The sequence below is a fragment of the Zosterops lateralis genome (assembly GCF_965231275.1).
Source record: "Zosterops lateralis genome assembly, chromosome: 1".
NCBI lineage: Eukaryota > Metazoa > Chordata > Aves > Passeriformes > Zosteropidae > Zosterops > Zosterops lateralis.
In genome coordinates, this window is record NC_139762.1 from 105,635,093 (window position 1) to 105,656,119 (window position 21,027).

The 21,027-nt window shown below is 44.7% G+C and overlaps 1 protein-coding gene across 1 annotated transcript in view; it reads left to right on the forward strand.

Moving 5' to 3' along the window:
- Positions 1 to 386: 386 nt before the first annotated feature.
- CABLES1 (Cdk5 and Abl enzyme substrate 1) overlaps positions 387 to 21,027 on the forward strand; it is a gene marked incomplete at its 5' end in the record, with an annotated part of 70,883 nt that continues 50,242 nt past the window's right edge. Inside the window, one exon of the mRNA XM_083866903.1 lies at positions 387 to 910. Within this exon, the coding sequence (XP_083723029.1) occupies positions 387 to 910 (524 nt within the window). The remainder of the gene's footprint in view (positions 911 to 21,027) is intronic.

Here is a 21,027-nt window from a genome sequence, read left to right on the forward strand (position 1 = left end):
TCCAGGAAGGGAAAAGGAGGAGGAGGAGGAGGGGGGAAGGGGGTGAAAGGGAAGAAAAAAAAAAAAAAGCGAGAGAGGTTGAAAGGAGGGAGCTCGCCGAGACCCACCCTTCTCCCTCCTCCTCCTCCGGGCTGCTGGCCGGGCTTTTGTTTTCCTCCAGCGCCCCGTTTCCCACACGTGATTGCCGTGTTATTGCACGGGGCGCTCGGCGGCGCGGCGGCTGCCCCCATAAATACGGGGCTGGCGGGCGGCGGGGGCGCGGGGCAGCGCGGCAGGGCCGGGCGGAGCGCAGCCCCCGGCACCCCCATGCACCCCGCGGGGACCGCGCCCCGCCGCCCGCCCGCCTGACAGCGAGAGGCAGCCAGGGGAGGGGGAGCCGGCCGACAATGGCGGCGGCCGCCACCGCCGCCAGCCCCGGCAGTCCCGCCGCCGGGCCCCTGTCGCCGCCGCCGCCGCCGGAGCCCTGCCCCAGGAAAGCGCCGCAGCCGCCGCCGCAGCCGCCGCAGCCGCCGGCGCGCAGCGACCCCCGGCGCAGGCAGGCCGCGCTCTCCTTCCTCACCAGCATCTCCCTCGACGGGCGGCCCCCGCCGCCGGGCAACGACGGCCCCGCCGCACGGCCCCGCCAGGCGCAGCCGCCCCCGCGCCTGGGCAGCCCCCCGGCGGCGCCCGCCGAGCCCCCGGAGGAGGAGGAGGACGAGGAGGAGGAGGAGGACGCCTTCGCCGCGGTGCAGGTGCCGCCCGCCGCCTTCCTGGGCGCCGCGGCGGCGGGGAGCCGCGGCCGCCTCAACTCCTTCACGGCGGGGGTGCTGCCCGCGCCCTTCGGCCGCACCAGCCCCCAGGGCAGCATCGGCGGCAGCGGAGAGCTGGGGCAGCCCGGCTCCGCCGCCGCCTTCGAGCTGCAGCGGTCCCGGTAAGCCGCGCCGCGCCGCGGGGATCAGGGATGCTCGGGATGCGGGGATAAAGGATGCGCAGGATGGCCATGGGCTCGGGAAGGGCTGGCACGGCGGCGGGGGAAGCCGTGGGGAGGGAGGCCCGATAGCCGCGGGGCGGGAGCCTCCCTCCGCGGGGCCGGTCCGGCCGGGGCAGCGGCGGCAGAGATGTGCACAGGGACAGGTCAGCGGAGGTGCCCGAGCCTCCCGGGCGGCAGCAGCCGGGGCGGTCGGTCGGTGGGTCCCAGCTGGGCTGAAAGTTTCTCTCCCGCTCAGCAGTGCGTGCTGCACCACCGCCGTGCCCAGCCCTGCCCTGTCACCCCGCTCTCCCGGCTGCTGGCGGTGGATTCAGCCCGCCCTGCTGCCTGCCCTATAGACAGCAGGGAACCGGCTCTGAGTCAAGTGAGCTGTAGCCAGGTCTGGCAGCCCACAAGGGGGAAGGAAATCTTTGCATCGAAATCCACGGATTACGGTGCGAGCGCGTGGTTTGAGCAGCGACTCGCTACCACCCTAAATAAGCTCTTTATATCCAAGCAGTTTGTGCTCCTCTGGGTCGTTTCTTGCTGCCGGGTATTCTTTTGCCTTTTAATTCCCAAAAGAACAACCTCACCTGCTTCAGCCCTCGAGCTGAGACTTCTGGCTAAGAAGGTGCAATCATGTAAAAATGTGTAAATGCCTGTGGATACAAAACCACCTTCCTTCACTTCCTCAACAACATACTCAGATATCAAAGACGGAGCGGGGGGGAAGAAGCAGGGAAGAAGCTGAAGGAAATGACTGTGCTCCCCAAGCCCACATGGGCAGCCACTCCCACATTCCCCATTTGCCACACTCCCTCCTTGTTTCTCCCTTGGACGAATAGGTAGACTTTGAGTCACATGTTATTGCAAGAGTTTATAAGGGTAATTGAGCAGAGATCGCTGTAGAAAAGTCCCTTTCAAAACCAACCAGCTTGGAGGAATTGGAGGTATTCCAGGAGAAAGTTATCTTAGCTGCATGCCCCACTGCTGGTTGGTTGTTGGTTTGTTTTGGTTTTTTTTGAAAAGGTAGCTCTTTTGAGCCTCTTTTCAGGTGCTGTCCTGGAGGTAGCCCCACCTTCCCAAGTAAAATGCCTGCTGGCGGGTTGCCACCCATCTTCTCCCAGTCATGTGTCTCTCAAAACATTTTCTGCAGTGACAACCCTCTAACTGCTCCGTGGATCAACTGTACAGCTATGTCACAGACACACACTTGTGAATTTCAGTCTGTGATGTGATTCTGCTCACAGAATGCCCACATTCTGCCCACTTGTGGGGGAGAAGTGACCCACAGACTGTGATTTGGGAATTGCTTTTCTACTCTTGAACTTACTTAGCATTCAAGAGGCTGGATTCTTCTCGACCTTCTACTTAGTGAGTTTATTATTGATGCAGGATTCCAGTGTTACTTTTCTGGATTTCCAGGGATCATCCTTGGTTTTCCTTTCTTGCATGTTTTGGTCCTGTGCTTTGTTCTGGGAAGGATGCTTAGATCTCACTGGTATCACTTCACTTAGCCTTTCCTCTTCCATTTTTTAATCTTGCTCCTTTTTGCCACTTTCTGAATGTTTCCTTCCACAACCTATGTGTTCATTTTTTGTTCATTTTTTTTAATTACATGAGAACAGAGTGGAGTTTAAGAGGGAAAGGTAATTACTGTTCTTGTTTAAAAGCTAGAAATCCAGAGTCTTGCAAGTTCAGCTGCGCTGTTAGCATACAAACAGATAGCCGAAGTCCATGGCAAGGGGAGTAACATAAGGAAACCTTTCCAGGATGCTCCTCCAGTCCTATAGAGGCTGTCATTTGTGCCATATATTTTCTTGTGTTGCAGGCTGCAAGGAAAGTGCTGGTTTTCTCAGGCTGTTTTGTTTTCTTGAGTGCTAGATTCAGCTGTGGTGGAGGCTTTGCATTACTCCACTGACAAGTATGAGGCTCTCCATTGTAGCACTTGCTTAAGGCTGACACTTAAGGTGCAGGAGAGCTCTGGATATTGTCCCCTGCCATTGCTGGCTGTCGTGATGCTGCACATGTGCAGTCGGGGGCAGACTTTGGCCTGCCTTCAATAGCTCTGTTTCTGTTCTGGAAAAGGTATATATTTTTAAACACTGAGAACAGGCAGCTGTGGACTGGGGAGGTTGCAGAGAACATTAGTGCCTCATCTTCTTAATGAAAAGGTGTGGTGGGAGCTCTGATTGCTGGGTTCACCCTTGGCTGTACAGTACAGAAGTTAAATCACAGGCATGCACCGGGCTGGCACAGGCTCAAGAACAGAGGGTTCGAGCAGCCCTTCTGCTGCACTCTTAATGGAGGGGAAGGAGCCAAGTCCCCAGCACACAGCCAGCCCTTCTCAGGGCGACAGGGTGAAAGTCACAGCACCTGCCCAGGGGCAGGTATTAGCTCATCTGAAGGATGAGCAGAGAGGAAAATCAGATTTTTTTGGTAGTTCACGTGTGCACTGGCTGCCTTTCCTCCTACCCCTCTGCTCTCCTTTCTGTGAGTGAGCTTGAAATTGATTTTGAGGAGTTGTTTGACAGACTAGTCCTCTGTGCTGAGACATGTAAGTTATAATGTGAAACCTTTTTCTGTTACAGTATCAGGCAAGACAGGTTGCCTTATGTTGTTATTTTTATTTCGTTTGCAGAAACCATTGTGAACATATAATCAGAGTTCCCTGGCTTTTTTGTTTGTGTTAGCAGTTTGTATAATTGCATACTAGTTTATATTTAACAAGGTTATCATTAATGTGGTTTGGGTTTGTGCTCTATGTGTATTCACAAGAAACAAGTGATACAAAAAAGGAACATAGAGCTTCTAGCTGCTTGAAGGCTAGTATGTAATTATATGTAAATGGCAAAAAATAGGCTTGTTCAGAAGTTGTCTTCTTGGTGCCAAAGGCTCCTGTCTTCCCGCAGAAGGAGTTTGTTTCAATTTGTGGTGAATAGGTGGACAAGGACATGAGTTTATTAGAAACTAGGGCCAGGGTTTCTTTCATGTGAAACTATAAATCATTTAAATAGCATAATCTGAAATTAGTGGTGAGTTCTGTGAAACCAGGTTTCAGTAACGCTGCTTTAAAATAGTTTCACATCTTGTGGATTAGGTGATGGTCCAGGTACCTGTTTTTGTGTACTCCTAGAATTCTTGTTGCCATAGTTTCCTTTGGGAAAAATATTGCTGTTTCCATATGTGAAGTTTCCTTTTCCAGTGGGCCAGGTGGTTATAAACAAGCACACGCTTTTTTTTGCGTATTGTTTGGTTTTGGATTTTTTTTCTGTTTTGCTAAGGAAGCAAACTGATGATTTGATTTGGAGTTCAAAGATTGCTTACAGTTGCATTTGTCTGTGTCACCATGTCAGGTTTCAAGGCAGATGGGCATGAGAATTCCTTCTGGGAGCAGCAGGTGCTAGGAAGCAAAGAGAGAGTATCTGCTGAGTAATCACTGGAGAGAGGTCCACTCAAAAGGACACTGAGGTTATCATGGTCCAAACAGATTTTTCTTCAGAATTTACTGATGTACAATAAATCTCATTTTGTTGGTAATTCTAAAATTAATTTACAGTTAGTAAAGTTTGTGAAAATTCTATTTATTTCTACCTATTAGGAAGGACAGAGCTGTATTTGGCCTCAGTATTTATCTTCTGGTGAGATGCAATGAAGGGAGATGCTGGGATGGTTGACTCGCTTGACTTTTGTAGGATTTGCAAAGTTGCTAATGCTTTATTGTTAATGCAGGAGGAAGCCTCCAGGATGCTGTTTAGGGGCTCAGTCCTGCCATTAAGTATTTGTGGTGGAGGGCTGAGAGGTCAGAATCCAGTTCTCCATGGCCCTGGGACAGGCAGGCAGTGCAGTTTCAGCCCAGAGCAGAAGATCCCTCCAAAGAGACAAAAGAAGAGTGTCTCAGAAACAAGTGTCTTGCAGGCACTGAACACGGAGCAGAACAAAGAGCTGGGGGCACATGTCCACCCCGTGGGGTCATCCCAGCATCAGGAGGTCGTTTGTGAGCCCCTGGAAGCGCATCAGCCCTTTTGTGTGTGGTGGACACTCAGCTATTCACTGAACCTAAAGCCCTTTGGGCAGCCTGAATTTCAGAACGATGTATACAAGCATAGCATGAAAACAGCGATTTAATGGGCTGAGAAGTCAATGGGAAGTGCACATGCTAAACAAAGTCTTTTCTTAGGTGTCTGACCTTGTATACCACTGATAGCTGCTGACTCTAAAGAAGGGGATGCTTATTGACATCAGCTGTCACTTCAGGAGGCTAAATTCCTGTGCCACTCTGAAGGGGGAATGTTCAACAGCAGGGTTAAGACTCAGGTAGTCAAGGCTGTGGCAGTAGGAGCACAGGGTGTACAAGCTCCTCCATGAGTCCTGTAAGGAGGGCTGGGCACACCCATGTCCTTCAGCAGGAGCACACTGAGAGGCTGGGTCCTCACCCTCACCAGGAGCTGTGCAGGGGCAGTCTCTGGTGCTGCTGGGTTCTCCGAGCTGTGCTTGTGCTGAGTGTGGCCAGCCCCACATTGCACAGACCAACTTTCACCACCACTGGTCTCTGCCAGCCATTTCCCTTGTTCGGGGCACAGGTGTTTGTGCTTCTCTCTGTTACTTCCTTTGAAACTGTGGAAATGGGGTCATCTTCCAGGTGTTGGTTGAAGTTGACCAGTGGTTGAGAAGTCATTGGAGTAATGATGACACACTGATGGATGGGACACCGGGGATGCAGCAGCCTTGTTCCCTTAGTACTCAATCATTTAATAACAAATCCCACAGAAATTTGCTCTGGCATATTTTAGGCTCTTATTATTTAGTGACCATCTCTGTCAGATAAAAAAAGCTTAATATTCATCAGACAAGGAAAAAACCCCTTTGCTGTCAATTCTGAGGTGTAGAACAGTGGGACAGAACACAGTGTTCATGAGTACTAGGGAATTAGAGAGCTTCACAGAGGGACAGATACTGACAGGCAGATGTGTCTGCCAGAGCCTCAGGACTTGGCCTTAGAGCTGGCCAAGTGAGAGGGATATACCTGGGTGGGTGCACATTAACCCCTGTGAGGAAACCTGAGCTGGTAACACATGAAGAGTCATGTTTGTGTTGGCTGCCCTCACTGGCTGCCAATTAAAAGCTTTCTAGGTCCAGCCCTGCCATGGGAGGTGCTGTGGTTATACCATGCAGGTACTTGGCTAGTGTGCAGCGACCCCTCATTAGCTGTCAGGAGAGCAGAAGGAGCAAATTTCAGCAGGTTTGCTTATGTGGTGGGTGTATTTCCACTGCTTGATCTTTCTTTTCACCCTTTTCTTTACCAGCAGAGTTCCTGTGCAGGCAGCCAAACTGTCTCTTTTCCTCAGAAGCCTGCTACACAACTTTCATCTGCACCGTAATAGTGTCGAAAACACTTTGAAAGATGAAGATTGGTAGCAGCTATGTGAGTCACTAGTCCAGACCATCACAAAAACATAGTTCCATGGTAGATAAGTAGGATAATGACAGATCATAGTTTGATGATAGCTTTTGCCTATGAAATATGCTTTAGTCTGCAATTATTACAACTTTGAGAACTCTTCTGGCGGAAGATACCGCTTAGCTTGGAACAGTTCAAAACACCTAGAACACAAACATGAGATTGCCAAGTGTGCTCTCTACAATGAAAAAAAAATGCCCAATCCTCTAGTAATTCTGTGATTTCCTTGTTTCAAAAAAGTAAATATCAGGTGGGCTGTCTGGAGACTCAGTAGTGCAGTGAGTATGATGGAAGGTAAAGACCAGAAGCAGAACCAAATCTTGATTTATTTATTTTCTTTAATATTTTCTCCCTCTGATTTCAGCTCCACTACTCCTGTAGTGCAAGTTCTCCACTACACAAATGAAAAGGCATGAGCCTTTATAATGTAACCTAAAAATGCAGAAGAAAATGTTGGGACTTGGGTACACTGAAACTTCTGTAGGTACCAGCTTGTCCCTTGAGAAGTGTGGGAAAGCAGATTCTATTTGCAAATGGGACAAGCTGGTGTCTACAGAAATCTATATGCAAATATCCACAGAATTCACCCCTGTAAATTTGCCAGTACCTCTGAGGGTGTACTCAGCCTTTATGACAAACTCTTTTCTGGACCCAGAATTGCTATGGATGGCTGTGGGGCTGCCACCAGATACCAGACTTAGTAACGCAGCAGGTGCAGCAAGACACAGAGCTGGCTCTTTTCACAACTCAACTGAAAAAACCCTTGCCAGTTTGCTGTGAGAAGTATTCTTTCTACAAAATGGAAATGACATAATTTGGCATATGGAGAGTATCTGCTTACTGGCCTGTCGTTTGCAAATAACATGCTCAGAAATTTAAGGAATGGTATTTGTTTTCATAAGGGCTTTCAGAATTTTGGGGTTTTTTTGTGGTTTTGTTTGTTTGTTTGCTGCAAAAGTAAGATAGAGAGCCTGATAGAGCATTTAGAAGAAAATTTAACGATAGTTAGAGAAAATGTGATGTACCAGTGGGAGACTTCTAGGACTTTTGGGATTTGCTTTTCAGTGAGCAATATGCAGATTTAAGGGGAAGCATATTTAAGGAACTGTGAGGTTCCTTTACAAGGGCTGCTGTGTTATGTTCGTAGCAACTACTTTCCTGTCATTAGTGCTAAATGTATTTTCTGTTCTCATGATGTATTTCAAAGCCAGCACTGCTTTTAGAAGCAGTGTTTCAGGGTGTTTGCCTAAGGAAGATTTTCTGTTGTGGAAAATTGAGAAGTAAATGAGAAGTGAAGGAAGGGCTATCTTCTTTTCAGAAGAAGTTGTTTGTTTGTTTGTTTGTTTGTTTTTAAATAACCTTTCACCTCATCTATGAATATAAAGCAAAATTGCATGTTCTTAGCAAGCAGTGATGTTTCCCCCTGTGTTGTTATAGATCAGGCTAGCAATTTTGTGTAATTGAGGTTTGGGAAAAGATTCACTCGCCACAATTGAAATATGTTTTCCACTCATTGTCTTGGATGACAGAGGAAGGTATATCCTCTCTGACAAGGGATCCTGAAAAGCCTGGGCTGTATGTTTACTTATATATGAAATTGCTCAGTTACATCAAGCACCAGTGTATGATGTTTTGCTGGTAAGTAAATCTCTGCAATATCAGGGATTTGACTCTATAGTATTGGTGGGATTAAAAAATGGAAAGCTAGAGAAATTTATCATAATTTTTCAGTCAACAATGGATTGTGTTTTGGTGCTCCTAGAGGTAATCATATTACCAAGCTAAATATGATTAAGTTTTCAAATCTACATGCTGTCAAGGCAAATCAGACATAGGCACATCAGTTTATAGGTAAAGGCATTCAAAAGAAGCATAAATTTTCCTGCAAAGAAAAAAAGAATCCCCTCATTGTGTAACAGGAAAAATCTGCAAGGTGACATTATGATGACTTCTTTGTGCACCATGTAGCTGGAACTGAGCTGTAGGAAACAAACAGGGATTAAGTTCTTGAGCTTGCTTTTCCCATTCTCTGGGCTTTGGGTAGGATGCTGGGCACCAAGAACTCATCAGTGCCACTAGGTTAGCAGCCTGCTTGCACTAAGCTGGTTTTTTCTGCTGTCCATGTGCTGTCTGCTGTGCGTCTTCACCCATGACTGTGCAGGTCATACCTGCAGATTTTTTTGTGTGCTCAAGGGACAGAGAAGTGATACTGGGATGTGATGATGGTGCCAGTGCATCCTCAGTAGGCAGCAACCACAGGCACCGTTGCTGTCTTTGTTGTCTTCTGCAGTGTGGGAAGGCTGGTGACAGGTTTTTCTCTACCCTCTGTGGGGCATAGTTTCCTTTCCCATTCCAAGAGGAAGGAAGAGCCACTACAGGTGGCTAACAGGGTTAGTAACTCCTGGTGAGGAAATTGAATGGACAAATGTGGATGGCTTCAGCATTTCCAGCATCATTGTTTCTGTTAGGTCTGCCATGGGTGGAAGTGCAGGGAGATGTCTCAGCCCTCCAACAAGGCTGGATGACACAGAGGTTCATATACCAGAAATGAGAGAGAAGGCAAGAGACCCCAAGCTGAGCTCTCACCCTTTTTGACAGGAGGTGTACATGCTGGCACAGTGGCATGGGTTTAGTTTCATCACAACTGAAAGGTCAGATTGCCTTTTACAGAGATAACTCTCAGCACTGGAGCAGTCTGTTGCCCACTGCAGCTGCTAGCAGAGAAGTGGATTCTACCCTCAGCCTCGTGATGTGCCCTTAGAAGGGTGAAAGTAGCACAGCTTTGCCATCCTGCTTCAGAAAGGGGTCTGCTGAATCTGAGTTTCCTGAGTGCATGGTGCTGGAGGAGGGAGAGCAGAGCCTCACTGCTCCAAGGAGATGGGATGCCTTTGGCACTCAGGGAGAACCTCTGTGGCAGCTGGAGGGTTGCCTGGTTTCATGCAGTACCCCCAGCACATGTAGGGATGGAGAATGGGGAAGCCAGGAGGTGAATGTCACATAGGGCCCTTTACCCTCAGGCGTGCTTGATCACATACATCTGTGTAAGTGCAAATGCAGCCCATACCTACAGTTCATAAAGCTCTCATTGCTCCCTGTTCACAAGGACATGTTCTAGGAACCTGCACTCCTCACCCCACTGTACTCAGCCTGTGTAAAGGGTGTAGCATAAAGCAGAAGCTAGATGTCAGCTGTGGTCTGAAATGTGTCTTGAAAATATCTTCCTGGGTTTTTACTTTATTCCTTGTGTTCTGTCAAAGTTTTATTTTCTCATTGCTTCTACACCTCTCTTAGTACCTACAGATCCAATATAAAAGGAGGTGAATTTCCTCCTTTCCCAGTCAAGGCTGCAATCAGCTACACCCAGACAAATGCAGGGTGACAGAAGTATTGCCCACGTGTCCATGGGGTGTGGTGGATGTGCACAATAAGGAGTCAAGTCCTCATTAGGTGGTGGCTACTTGAAAATGAAGACACCCATCTTGATACCTGGGATGTGGGCACAGTTGAGGCGGTTTGGTAGTTACAAGCACACTCCCTAGTTCCCTGAATTTATTTAAGTGAATGATACTGTTTCTGACTGCAAAATATGGAGATGTTTTTTTGGATAACAGGAAGAGAGGCAGAACGGCTACAGTGCAAAGTGCAGTTTAATTGCTTAGGTAGGTGAGTCGTGTAGGTGCTACATCAGGTTATGTAAAAAGGTGTAGAAAGCTCTCTGTCGGCTATTAATAGCCTTGGAAGTGTGGCCCTTTAAGCACAAAGAGTTGTGTTTGTATTTTTAAAAAACGGAATTCACGTAACCCTCTGTCTTCAGCATTGTGGAACCTCCTTAATTTTATGAGGCTGTTTTTCTAAAGCAAAACTGGGTTTGATTTTTTTTAATTGGTGGTGCTCGCTGCTTTGTAGAATCCCATCTTTTAGCATAAGCTAATCCAGAAGAAGTGGCAGCTCAGAGGTGGTTGCTTAAAAAGGCAAAATTATTTACAGCAGAACACAAAGTGCCACTGTCAAGTACCTCCATTGTGACCATTGAGATTTATTTGGAAAATCCATATTTTCCCATGTGCATGACTTGCCTCAAGATAAAATATTCTTCTATTTTAGAAGGCACTCCAGGTACTGCAGAACTCAAGAGCAGCCTCACAAGTAGCAAGTGCCTGCACACATTTGTTTTAAGGAACAAACTTCATTGTCTGAGGCTTTTGCTTCTGTTTGTTTCAAAGAGGTTATTAGAAATACTTGTTTCTTGTTTGTTCATTAGTTTCCTTATTGATGTGAGGCTATTCAAGTCAAAGATAGTGCTAGGGTACAACAGGGAGCAACTCTGAGCAGACGTGTTTGAAAATAAAAACCGCAAATTGTATGAATTTGCCAGCACCCTTAAACAGGCACTTTCAAGGCAGTATTTTCTGTTGCTGTCTTCATGCTCTGTGGGAAGGTTGAATAGATGATGTGAATGGAAATGTATTTTCTCGCAGTGTTTGTGAGCTCGCAGGCTTCCTTCTCCTGGAAGATGTAGTGTTGCAGCAGGAGCAAGGATGTTTTTTCCAGTGCAGTACTGGTGCTGTGCTCAGTGCTCTACAAAATGCCATTGCTCCTCCATATTCCTTAGGAGCTAAGCCCCAAGCCCAAGACCTGTTTAGTGCAATAGGGCACTGCAGAGGGGGGTGTGGGTTGTAACTGGAATTCACTCCCTTGGGGAGAATGGGCTGAGAGCAAAGAGGCTGGTATGAAAAGCCAGCCTTGTAAGCCACTGCCTGTTTGCAAAGATCAAGGCATCTGAAAATGAACAACCTCTGAATTAATTGCAGGGTTGCTCAGGTACAAATGAGAACAGGATTAGGCCTGTCTTTTCTATTTTAAGTGCAGAGGTGCTATTTCCAACCCGTGGAGCGGTTGCGTATCTTGAATATCTTGCTGGATAAATGAATGCGATAGCAACAGTCAAGGGTGGCACGGTGTTTTGTGTAACTGGCACTTGCAGTTGTTGCAGTTCTTTGTTTTGTATGATTGCCCAGGAATATTTCAACATGGTCTCATCTGGTTTTTTGTTTGTTTATTTTGGACTTTTTTTTTTGTGTCATTTTCATATGTTAGAAGAAACGGTCTTTTGAGAGGCTCTTGACCCTCACATCCACTTTCCCAAGATGAGGGGTTATGGTAATGAAAATTTGACTTGGTGGCCTTGGTGAACTGGGGAGGGATCTGTTTTCTTTTTACTGGCCAGTTGTGGGCTCTCTAGATTTTCATTTTGTAATGTGATTCTGCAAAAATGGATATTGCTTTTTTTTTTTTTTTTTAATTCAGTCATTCACATTAATAGACATATTTCCTGTCTGTTTAGTGGAAGAGGTGAAACAGGAAACCCAAAATTTCAAAACTGTGTGTCACATGATGATGGCAGTTTGTGAGCTTGATCAATGTAAAGGTCTGATGTCATACCCAGCATGGTTTTACCCTTGTCCAGGGCTTTTTTTAGACATGAACATGCAGTGACTGAGGAAGTAGTGGTTTCTCTTTGTGTGGTCTGGCAAGGAGGGCTCATTTTTTTTAATAAAAAGAAAATAAAAAGCCCCACTTTTATACAAAGTATAGCTGATTTTACTTTCAGTGGAAGCAACAAGGCAAAATTTTGCCTGTGACTTCTATGTAAGTGGCTACCAAATGAGCCTTCATGCTATACCCCCCAGAGAATTGGCAGGAGGAACCACACCAAGGTTTTTTACAGAGGGGGAGGGTGGTGATCTTCTCTTGATGCTGCTGTCTGCAGCTTCTCACCCTTGTGAGAAACACCTCTGTGTTTCTTCCTTAGCCCAACCAGATGCAGGTGGTGTTTGGCAAGCACATCTCTGCATTTATCTGCGCTGACCCATCCAAGCACAAAGCCATTCCACTCTTTCCTCCACATTAGACAAGCTCATTATTGTTCAGGTCTGAGGAGGCAAAGGGTGACAGAAGGAAAACAGTACAAGTTTTGCATGATTTGTTTTTTTTCCTGCTGCTGTGGGGGCCATGGCCCTCGTATAGTGGCACTTTGTTCAACCTTCTTCCTTTGCAGAGACTTGTGGGAAGGGTGGAAAATGCTGCGGGTTCTCGGGCAGTTGAGGAGACAGCAACGGAAGTGTGGTCTTGGTTCCATATCTGGACAGATTAAGATCCTGCTGCTTCAAAATGAAAAATAAAGGCATATGAGTCTCCTGTTTTCCAAACAGCAATTAGCATATCCTGCCAGGAGAGGAAATCTTCACAGTTCTCATTGTTGCTCTGTCACAGGTAGCTGAGTGCTGTTCTGTTAGCACCTCACATCTCATTTTTCTTGTTGAATTTGTGGAGATGGTTTTCTGCTGTCAGGACCAAGTATTCTAGCTACCACTGCTGGTAGCACTACTCACTGCCCCACAGCAACAACTGTGGGGGAACCTCAGCATTGACCCCATGTCTGCTCCCCTCCCCACTGGTGCAGCCTCCTGACACCTTCTTGCCCTGGAAAGCTTCACCATGGGCACATGGTGGTGGTGACCCTCACATTGCTTGACCATCCCTTTCCTTGCTGACATTGTCCTGGCAATGTCTGCAGGGCTGCACTAGCACCTGTTGGAGCGTGGCAGGGGGGTGGAGTTGCCACTGTGAAAGCTTTGGATGTGCATTTCTTCAAACAATAGCTGTGTGTCTACATTATATTTGTTCTTATTAGTACAATCAAGGATGTTTATTCTGTATTCATAGCTGTATTTATTCTTTGTGAGGTGCTCGAGTTTTTGCTAAAACACAGTTTTTCCTGTCTAGAACTGCAGCAGTTCTACTCCCAAATTTGTTTTCTCTTTTTTTTTTTCTTTTTCTTGGAAACCTTCAAAGGATGTATGCTTCTTGTGGTTAGGTAAAAAAATTAGCTCATATATTAAAAAGAAGGGAAGGAATACTCCTAGGGCCTCTTTCTTGATACCTCTTCTCTCTCATATGAATACAGAAAAGATTTTTTATGCAAGCAAGTTCAAAAGGATGCTGAACAGCTTGTCTTCATGCGTTGTTATATTGTCATCCGGATACTATTTTCTGTGTATTACTTCTCCAGATACTACATTATATATAATTTGAAAGCTTTAAATTACCAAAAATATTCTACAAAACTGTATGTTTCATGAGTTCCAACTTGAAGCAAAGAGAGAGATTTACAGATGTACATTTACAGATGATAAAACATAATATTTGGGGGAGGATTACTGTTTCTTTAATTGCCTGTCTGATATGCTCCTTGGAAGATTAAGTATTTTTGGTAGCAGCTTTGTGGTTTGTACCCTGTTGGCTTAATATCTGCCATAAAATGATGTAACTGTTACTGGCGCAGGTAAAATTGAGCTTGTGTTCAGCTCCCCAGGAGAGTGTTGTGAATGAGAAACTGTTGTATATACATAATCCCATTAGTCAATATTGTTGTTCAAAATCCTTTTTTTTTTTTTCTTTTCTCCTCTCACAACAAAGCTCCTAGGTCTGTGGTGAAGTGTTTTGTGACACATTTTTGAATGGGCCTTTTGCCCTGCATTCAGTTCTTAAATGCAAGAAGCTTTACCAGGAAACAAAAATCTCTTTCTTCTCTGTCTGTGTTTTTTCAGCTTGGGGCTGTGATGTTGAATATGCAGACAGACAGACAAGTCAGATGATCTAAGATGTGTGATATTATGAGGTTATCCATTTCACATGATTAGTATCTGTACTGGAGTTGTTCGGTCTGCATTTCATGTCTGTGCCATCTAAGTATGTCTTAATCCTTTTTAAAAGACAGATTTTTGTGTGTTTTAACACACCCTCAAGGCTGTTATAAAGTAAATCTTCTTCGTATTATATTTAGTGCCATCTCTTGAAAGAGGCAGTTTTTAAAATTAGCTTTTGTCATTGATAAAAGGCTGTATAAAAATAGAGCCTAATCCTGCAAACACTTGCAGATATGTTCAGTCTTACTTTTCCAGGTAATTTGTTGCCTTTGGCTCATAAAGACACTGCCTAAAATAGTCAAATTTGAGTAGTTTTGTAGTTTGATTAGAGCATGAGCCCCATCAGCTGAGGTTTCTGCAGAAGCACACAGTTAGTCATACCGTTAACACCTTCGTTAAGAATACTGAAGTGCGTGAGCTTTTGCAGGATAGGAACAATTTATTGGTATAAGTGACTTCTTTGCAATACTAGGCTGGTATATTTTAAAATCCTAGAGGGAAAGTTCGAGATATTTTTGTAAATGAATGTATACAATTGGTTCTTGCGATACTGGAAGGTGAATATAGCCTGTGAGAAAACTGGATGCTAAATCTGAAGTCTGAAAAAAAGTCATTTTTATCCAAAGTGGGGTCAAAATGAGATTTTTTTTCAAGGCACTTCATGCTTTATGTTCTTTTTAATATACTTAATCTAAGAAGACATGATGAGCTGCTGTCAAACTTTCCTCAGCTGGTTTTAGGTTTAAGGGTTTTGTTGTCTGTGTAATGCCGCTTATAGAACAAAGATTTTTCTGCCTGGAGGTGCCTCTAGGTGATTTGGGGCAATTAAAGGGATTAATGGCCCCAAAGCACAGGCTCAGTGAAGCAAATATGTTCAAAATTCCAAGATTTTATTTCACAGCCTAAAGTATCACCTTAAATAGCTGCTGGGTTAAGCCAGCACAGAGATCTGCTTCTGCTCTCATGTTACCCCACGTTAAATTTTTTCAGCTTTCAGAAGTACACAGTTTAATTGATTGAATGGAGTAGGGGAGCCAGATTGATATTATCCGTTTTCAGGGACTCAAGCTTTATTTCTTTTCTTTCTGCATAAGATTTCAATATGTTGGTTGGAATCATCAATCAATTCCACCATCAATATGATGGTTGGAAGCACTAGCAACATTGCTAGGTCATATGACCTGATAAAGGGTCCCATGTCTCCTCTCCATCTTTGTGGCAGAGGAAGTCATTCCAGTATTTCCAGCTCCAAAGTCTTCCAATCTATGGTAGAAGCTTTTCGAAGTTAATGGATTGTTGAGAAGAGGTGGAGATGCTCAGTCTAATCCCCTTGCATTCTGCCATTTTAACAAAGTTTCTAGCTTTCAAGATTAAAAAAAAATAAATTAGAAAGATGTACCCCTAGAGCTACCTAACAGAAGGCAGAAAATAAGATTCATTAAGGATTCACAGAAATTCATGAATGTTTAATGTTTTAGCTTTGTTTTTGTTGTTTAAACAGAGTCACAGGTCTCTCATGCCTTCCACTTTCTGAGAATCAGCAATGAATACTGAATGCAGCATATACACAGGTAGAGTCCTTGTGTATACGTTTTCATGGAGATGAGGCTCTCTGGAAAATGCTGGATATCACCATGGAAGTGGGAACAGCTCTGCCCATTGCAGTGCTGCTTTTAGTGTCTGCCTTGGTCTTGCTCTCAAGGGAAGATGCAGCTGCTGGGGCAGCTCAGGTACCAAAATGTGCCCCAGTAGTAAGGAGGACTGTCTGGGGAGTTGCCTCTGCACTGGCATCTCACACAGCAGGAGCCCAGGGTAAGGTAGATGTGAAATTGGAAAACAAGCCAGCACATCCTAATGATCAGCAGTGTGGTTCCTGAGTTCATAGGAGGAGGTGTAGAGAAATGCAGCGGGAATGGTGCATCCTTCTGGCTGCTTGACTCTGTTCTTACATCCTCCACCCATCCAGTGTATTTGAGGTTAGGGCCTGGATGTGTGAACAGCTTTTGTTCTCTTCTACCAAAAACTTGTGATACTGAAGTCCATCAGGAGGGACTTCTGATTTTATTTCTTTTTATTATTACTTTTCATTTTCAGCAAGGCAATTGTCTCCTGTTTCAAAAATGCCTTTCTTCTGTGGATGTCACCCAGGGGTACCATTGCCTGTTTCAAGAAAACCAGCTAGCTGCTCTGGGGCATGCCAAATCCCCAACAGGTTGTTAACCTGTCGTGAGATGGGGTGTCGTCTCCTGCTGGGTTGACATGTTCAAATCCAGCTTGGAGCTTTTTCAGACTTACCTGTTTTGTGGTCATACCGACAGTGGTGCCTGCAGGTAGCTCACTGCCTGCTCTTGCTGAAACTTGTCCCAACAGCAGCTGCTTACTTTGTGGTGGCTGTTGGGCTGACAGCTGCCCACAGTCCTGGCTTTGGGGTGTGAGTCCAGCTGTGTGGTGTCTGATTAAAATGCCTGGGTGTGGTTGACCTAACAGTCTTTGACAATAACACATTTACTCACAATAGTAAAAGTACCTTGAAAACTGAGCAGTGGCACTGTGGGATTGTCCCAACACATAATGTCAGGATGGGACAAGCAGCTACCCCTTGAATTTATGAGCCTTATTTATAAGAATTTCTCTCCAGTTGTTGCTGTAATCTGTGAATTGAAATAAAGTCGTACCTCCTCCTGAATATTCGTGAAATTAGGCAATTCCATGGCCAGCTTCCCAGTCCATAGCTTGGGAGGAGGTTGGTGTTACTGAATTTCCTTTCAATTTCTGATTTTTTATGTGTGTATGGTTTGTCAAATCATGGAGTCAGAAGTTAGAGTGAGCATCTTTGAGATCAAGATAAATATTTTTCAAATTCAAGACTTGGTTCTGTGAAAAGTTTAATGGACTTTTTTTATGCTCTGGAGTAGTTCACTGGGCTTCAAATGGGAATTAAAACTAAATGATGCAAGTGACAGTTGTCTTTGCACAGGATTCTGCAGCCCAGCAAAAGATGCTGCTTCAGCTCCCCAGAAAAATTGGCAAGAGCAGGGTAGATGATTCATGAGAGTAAAGGAGGGTAAGGCTTTTTCGTTCATCTTTTTCCAGGACAGAGAAAAGAAAGTAGCTCCTGTTACACACTATGTATAAAGTGAAGATCAAAGCTTTCAGAGGAAATACCAGGTTGGGAAGGGGAAACAGCTGTTTCCTTCTTCCTCCCACTTTCCTCTTCACTTCCCTGTCCTCCCCTATAGCTGGAAGGCTCTCCAAATGCTGCAGAGATTTGGACTCAAGACTTGTTTTGTGGTGAGATGTGGATTGTGAGAGTGGTCGGTGGATAGATACGGCTTCATGTGATTTTTCCTACATTTGCATTAAGTGCAGAGCTGGGGGCAATGTTCCTGAAGCCTGCCCTAGAGAGGCAGGCTGCTGTGGTATCATCCTTGTGTTGCCCTGGGAAACTGAAATTTCATTGACATAAAAAAGTGTCTCTTGGCTGTTCCTGTTTAAGAATAGGATAGATAATTTGGTGAAACCTGGTGAAACCTTGCCACCTCCAAGTGTTTGAAAACTTCTTTGAAACTTTTTTTTTTCCTTTTCTGTCTTTCACTGGCTTGTCTGACAGCATTGGCAGAATACCTCCTGCTCCTCCTCTACTTACAGTCTGGAACTAACGGCTGAAACAATTTCTAGAGAATAAAATTGAGGAGTAATAGAGGATAGAGAACAGCATGGCCACGCTTCATATGTTATCTCTGATGCCTAACAGAGCTTCTTTAATAGAAGACAATTTTTCTCTGCTGTCCCTGTGTTAGCGGAACACAGTCCTACAAGCAAAAAAATAGGATAAATGAATATGAATGAAATCTGTCATTAATTATCACCAGAGCAGACTGTAGAGAATTGGGTTGCATTTTCAGTGGATTTAAATATAACTTTGCTTATGCAATCCTGTTAAACATTGTTGAAGTATGTCACTGAGAAAGCTCATTACATTTGCTATATAAAGATTGCGACTTTTGGGGGAGATTAAAGTTTTAGCAGCGGTTGCCGTCTTTTTTGTGGTCACAACAGCAACCTGTTAAATGTGGAGCAGAGGGGGGGAAGCTGTGGGTAAGCCAGATTTTCTGTCTGTCTGGAAGCAGAACATTTAAAGCTGTTAAGGCAAACCAGAGGAAACTCTGTGAACTTTTTTTCAGAAAGCAAAATTCTTCAGAAAGGAGGCATGTTCAAACAGTGGGAAACATTCTTTTGTTTTCCTGAGTATGTATCTTTTGTATCATACGTGCAGATGAATAGGTATGCTTGTGTGTATATAAAAAAACCAAAAAAACCCTTAGGGAAACATTGGCTTCAGGCAAATCAAAATGCTCCGTTTCCCATGAAATAGGAGATTTTTTTTTTATTTTGCTGTGAATAGTGTCAAAAATAAAAGCAGAAAGTCGTAGCTGGGTGTATGAGGAGGCAGGGCTGCCTTGGCTCGCAGCTTTGGTGTGCTGGGGTGTGTCTGAGGGGGCTGATGTGCAGACACTGCCCTGCAGAGTATTTTATTCACCCCAGGCAGTGCTTGCTCCAACAAGTCATCTGCCAGTTTGAGTTAAAGCAATGTCTGCAGATCGATAGCTCTAACTAGACACAAGGCACCTGGTGTATCAGTGATTAAAAATAAGAAACATTACGACTAGTTGTACAACTTGCTAGAAACCACTGTATAATGATGTTACATTTGCCATCAGATTAGGTCATGAAGCAGCTTTACTGCAGCTTGGAAAATTAGGATCAAAAATAGTGCTCTGATTAAAACTTGAGCTTCTGAAAGCTCTTCAGAGAAGAAAGATATGCAAATGCAGATGTATAGGAGAAATTAAGCAATCTGGTTATGCATGATTATTGAATTTAAAGAGAGCAATTGATGTAACCACTATGCTACTCATTTCTCACAGTCACCCTGCCTTAATACAATTAAATGAAACATCAGAATGATCTGGAAATAAGTTGCCTAAAATACAATCCATAATGGCTCAGTATATTAACATAGTGAACTTAGGAGTTTCTGTGGTTGTGCAGCTGTTCCGCATGTACCGATGTCAGCCTGCAATAGCAGTTTTCTTGAGTTAGATTTATGAATTTCTCCCACATTTAAAAAAAACGCCATAACTTTATCACATTTATCAGCAGTCAAATAATTTCTCTTGGAAAGAACATTTGCTTTCTGATATCATCAGGAGTTGGTCTCCTCCTCCTTTGCCCTTTGCTGCAGCACTATGATTCCATCAACTTCAGGGCATCCGCAGGTCCCTTACATCCTGTCAGGCAATGTTTAAACACTGGGAAAAAAAAAGAATGTTTCAACCAATAGAAAAAAAAGATTAAATTCCAAAGACTGGGTGTGATCAATATTAGCTACAAGCCCGTTTGGCATCTCTATCTGTTGAACTTGAAGGAGTCCAGCTTATTCCTGTGACTGTTTTAGATGCTGCTCACTGGCCGAGTTGAAGGAGGTACCCATAGCTGCAGTGGAGAAAGGTGTGAGGACAGCCAGCAGCCATGGGAGCAGCCTTCCAGGATGCAGGAACAGTTAATCACTTGTGATTTGAGGATTTTGTGCTGATCCCATTGAGGACAGCAGATCTTTTCCTCCCTCACAAAACCCAGTAGAAGCTGATCACTAATTGTTTGTGTGCTTCTCTGGCTGGCTACAGGAGACCCTCTGCTGGTGTGATGCAGGGGGTGGTAGATGGCTGAAGCAGCATGGTGCCTTTTGGTCACAGCATCAGCTAATTACTATAAATGAGGCTGTTTTAAACCATTTTGAAGCTGTAGTTTGCAGAAGGTCTGTGCAGGAGCTGACCTTTACTTTGCTTAATCTTACTTTGATGTCAGGACGTTCTGCAGGTCTCCAAGGGTTAAGTTGTCCATGAAGATAGTTTCTCTGCACAGCAAACTTGCAGTTGTGGGCTGTTCTGTGCATGTAAGGTATCAGGGTTTGATAGTCATGATGGTATTCACTTTTTAAACTCATTTTAGCTGAAATTCAGCACCCTGTTCGTTGACATCTGTCTAACTGATGTTTGTTTACACCTGGCCCCAACCCAGTGATGCTCTGTTGAAGCAGATGCTGCCTGTTGTCTGTGACATGGACTTGATTTATGCTACTGGTTAAGGGCCATGATCATGGTGAATTAATTTGCTGCCTACTCCCTGTGCAGCAGCTCCACAAACCTGAACCACCTACAAGTGTGGTCTTGGAGAGGAGCAAGGAATTACAGGAGAATGTAAAATCAACTGACGATACAAACAAGCAGTGTCCAGTAGGATGTACCCCAGGTTTAGACATGATGTACCCCAAAGTCAGAGATCAGCACAAGTCTTGTGCTTATTCAGAAAATTGTCACAGGCTCAGCTGGAAAGGGCAATGGTCCTCGCAGTGAGCACACTCCTGCTTAGCTGGGGCAAATTCCCTTGCCTGTTTATCAGTGTTCCCAGGCTGAAAGGCTGATAGAAAGTGCTTCCTGATCAGCATGATAAATGGAATTTTGCATGATAATTATGTTTACAGCAGGACAGATGTACTAATAACATGTTCCCTAAAGATTTCAAATGAGCTATAAAAGAATCAAATCTCTGCTGAAAATGCTGGCAGCAGTATTATTAATTGTGTGAGTTACAGCTGATAATTGTCTTGTTTCATTTGAATGAGGCAGTCAGCTATTAATGGCTTGTGCTCTGTAGTACCAAAACAGCAGACTGCGCAAAATTTGTCAGTCTGGATAATACAGTTGTGTATTAACAGTGTTCCTAATGGACATACTCTGGTGGCTAGGGAAGGGAAGAAGTGTTACAGTTAATTTCTAATGCTGTTTCATCTTTTCTATCAAAATACTTGCTTATGTGCCTTCAGGAAGAGAACTGGTTTTTCTTATCTA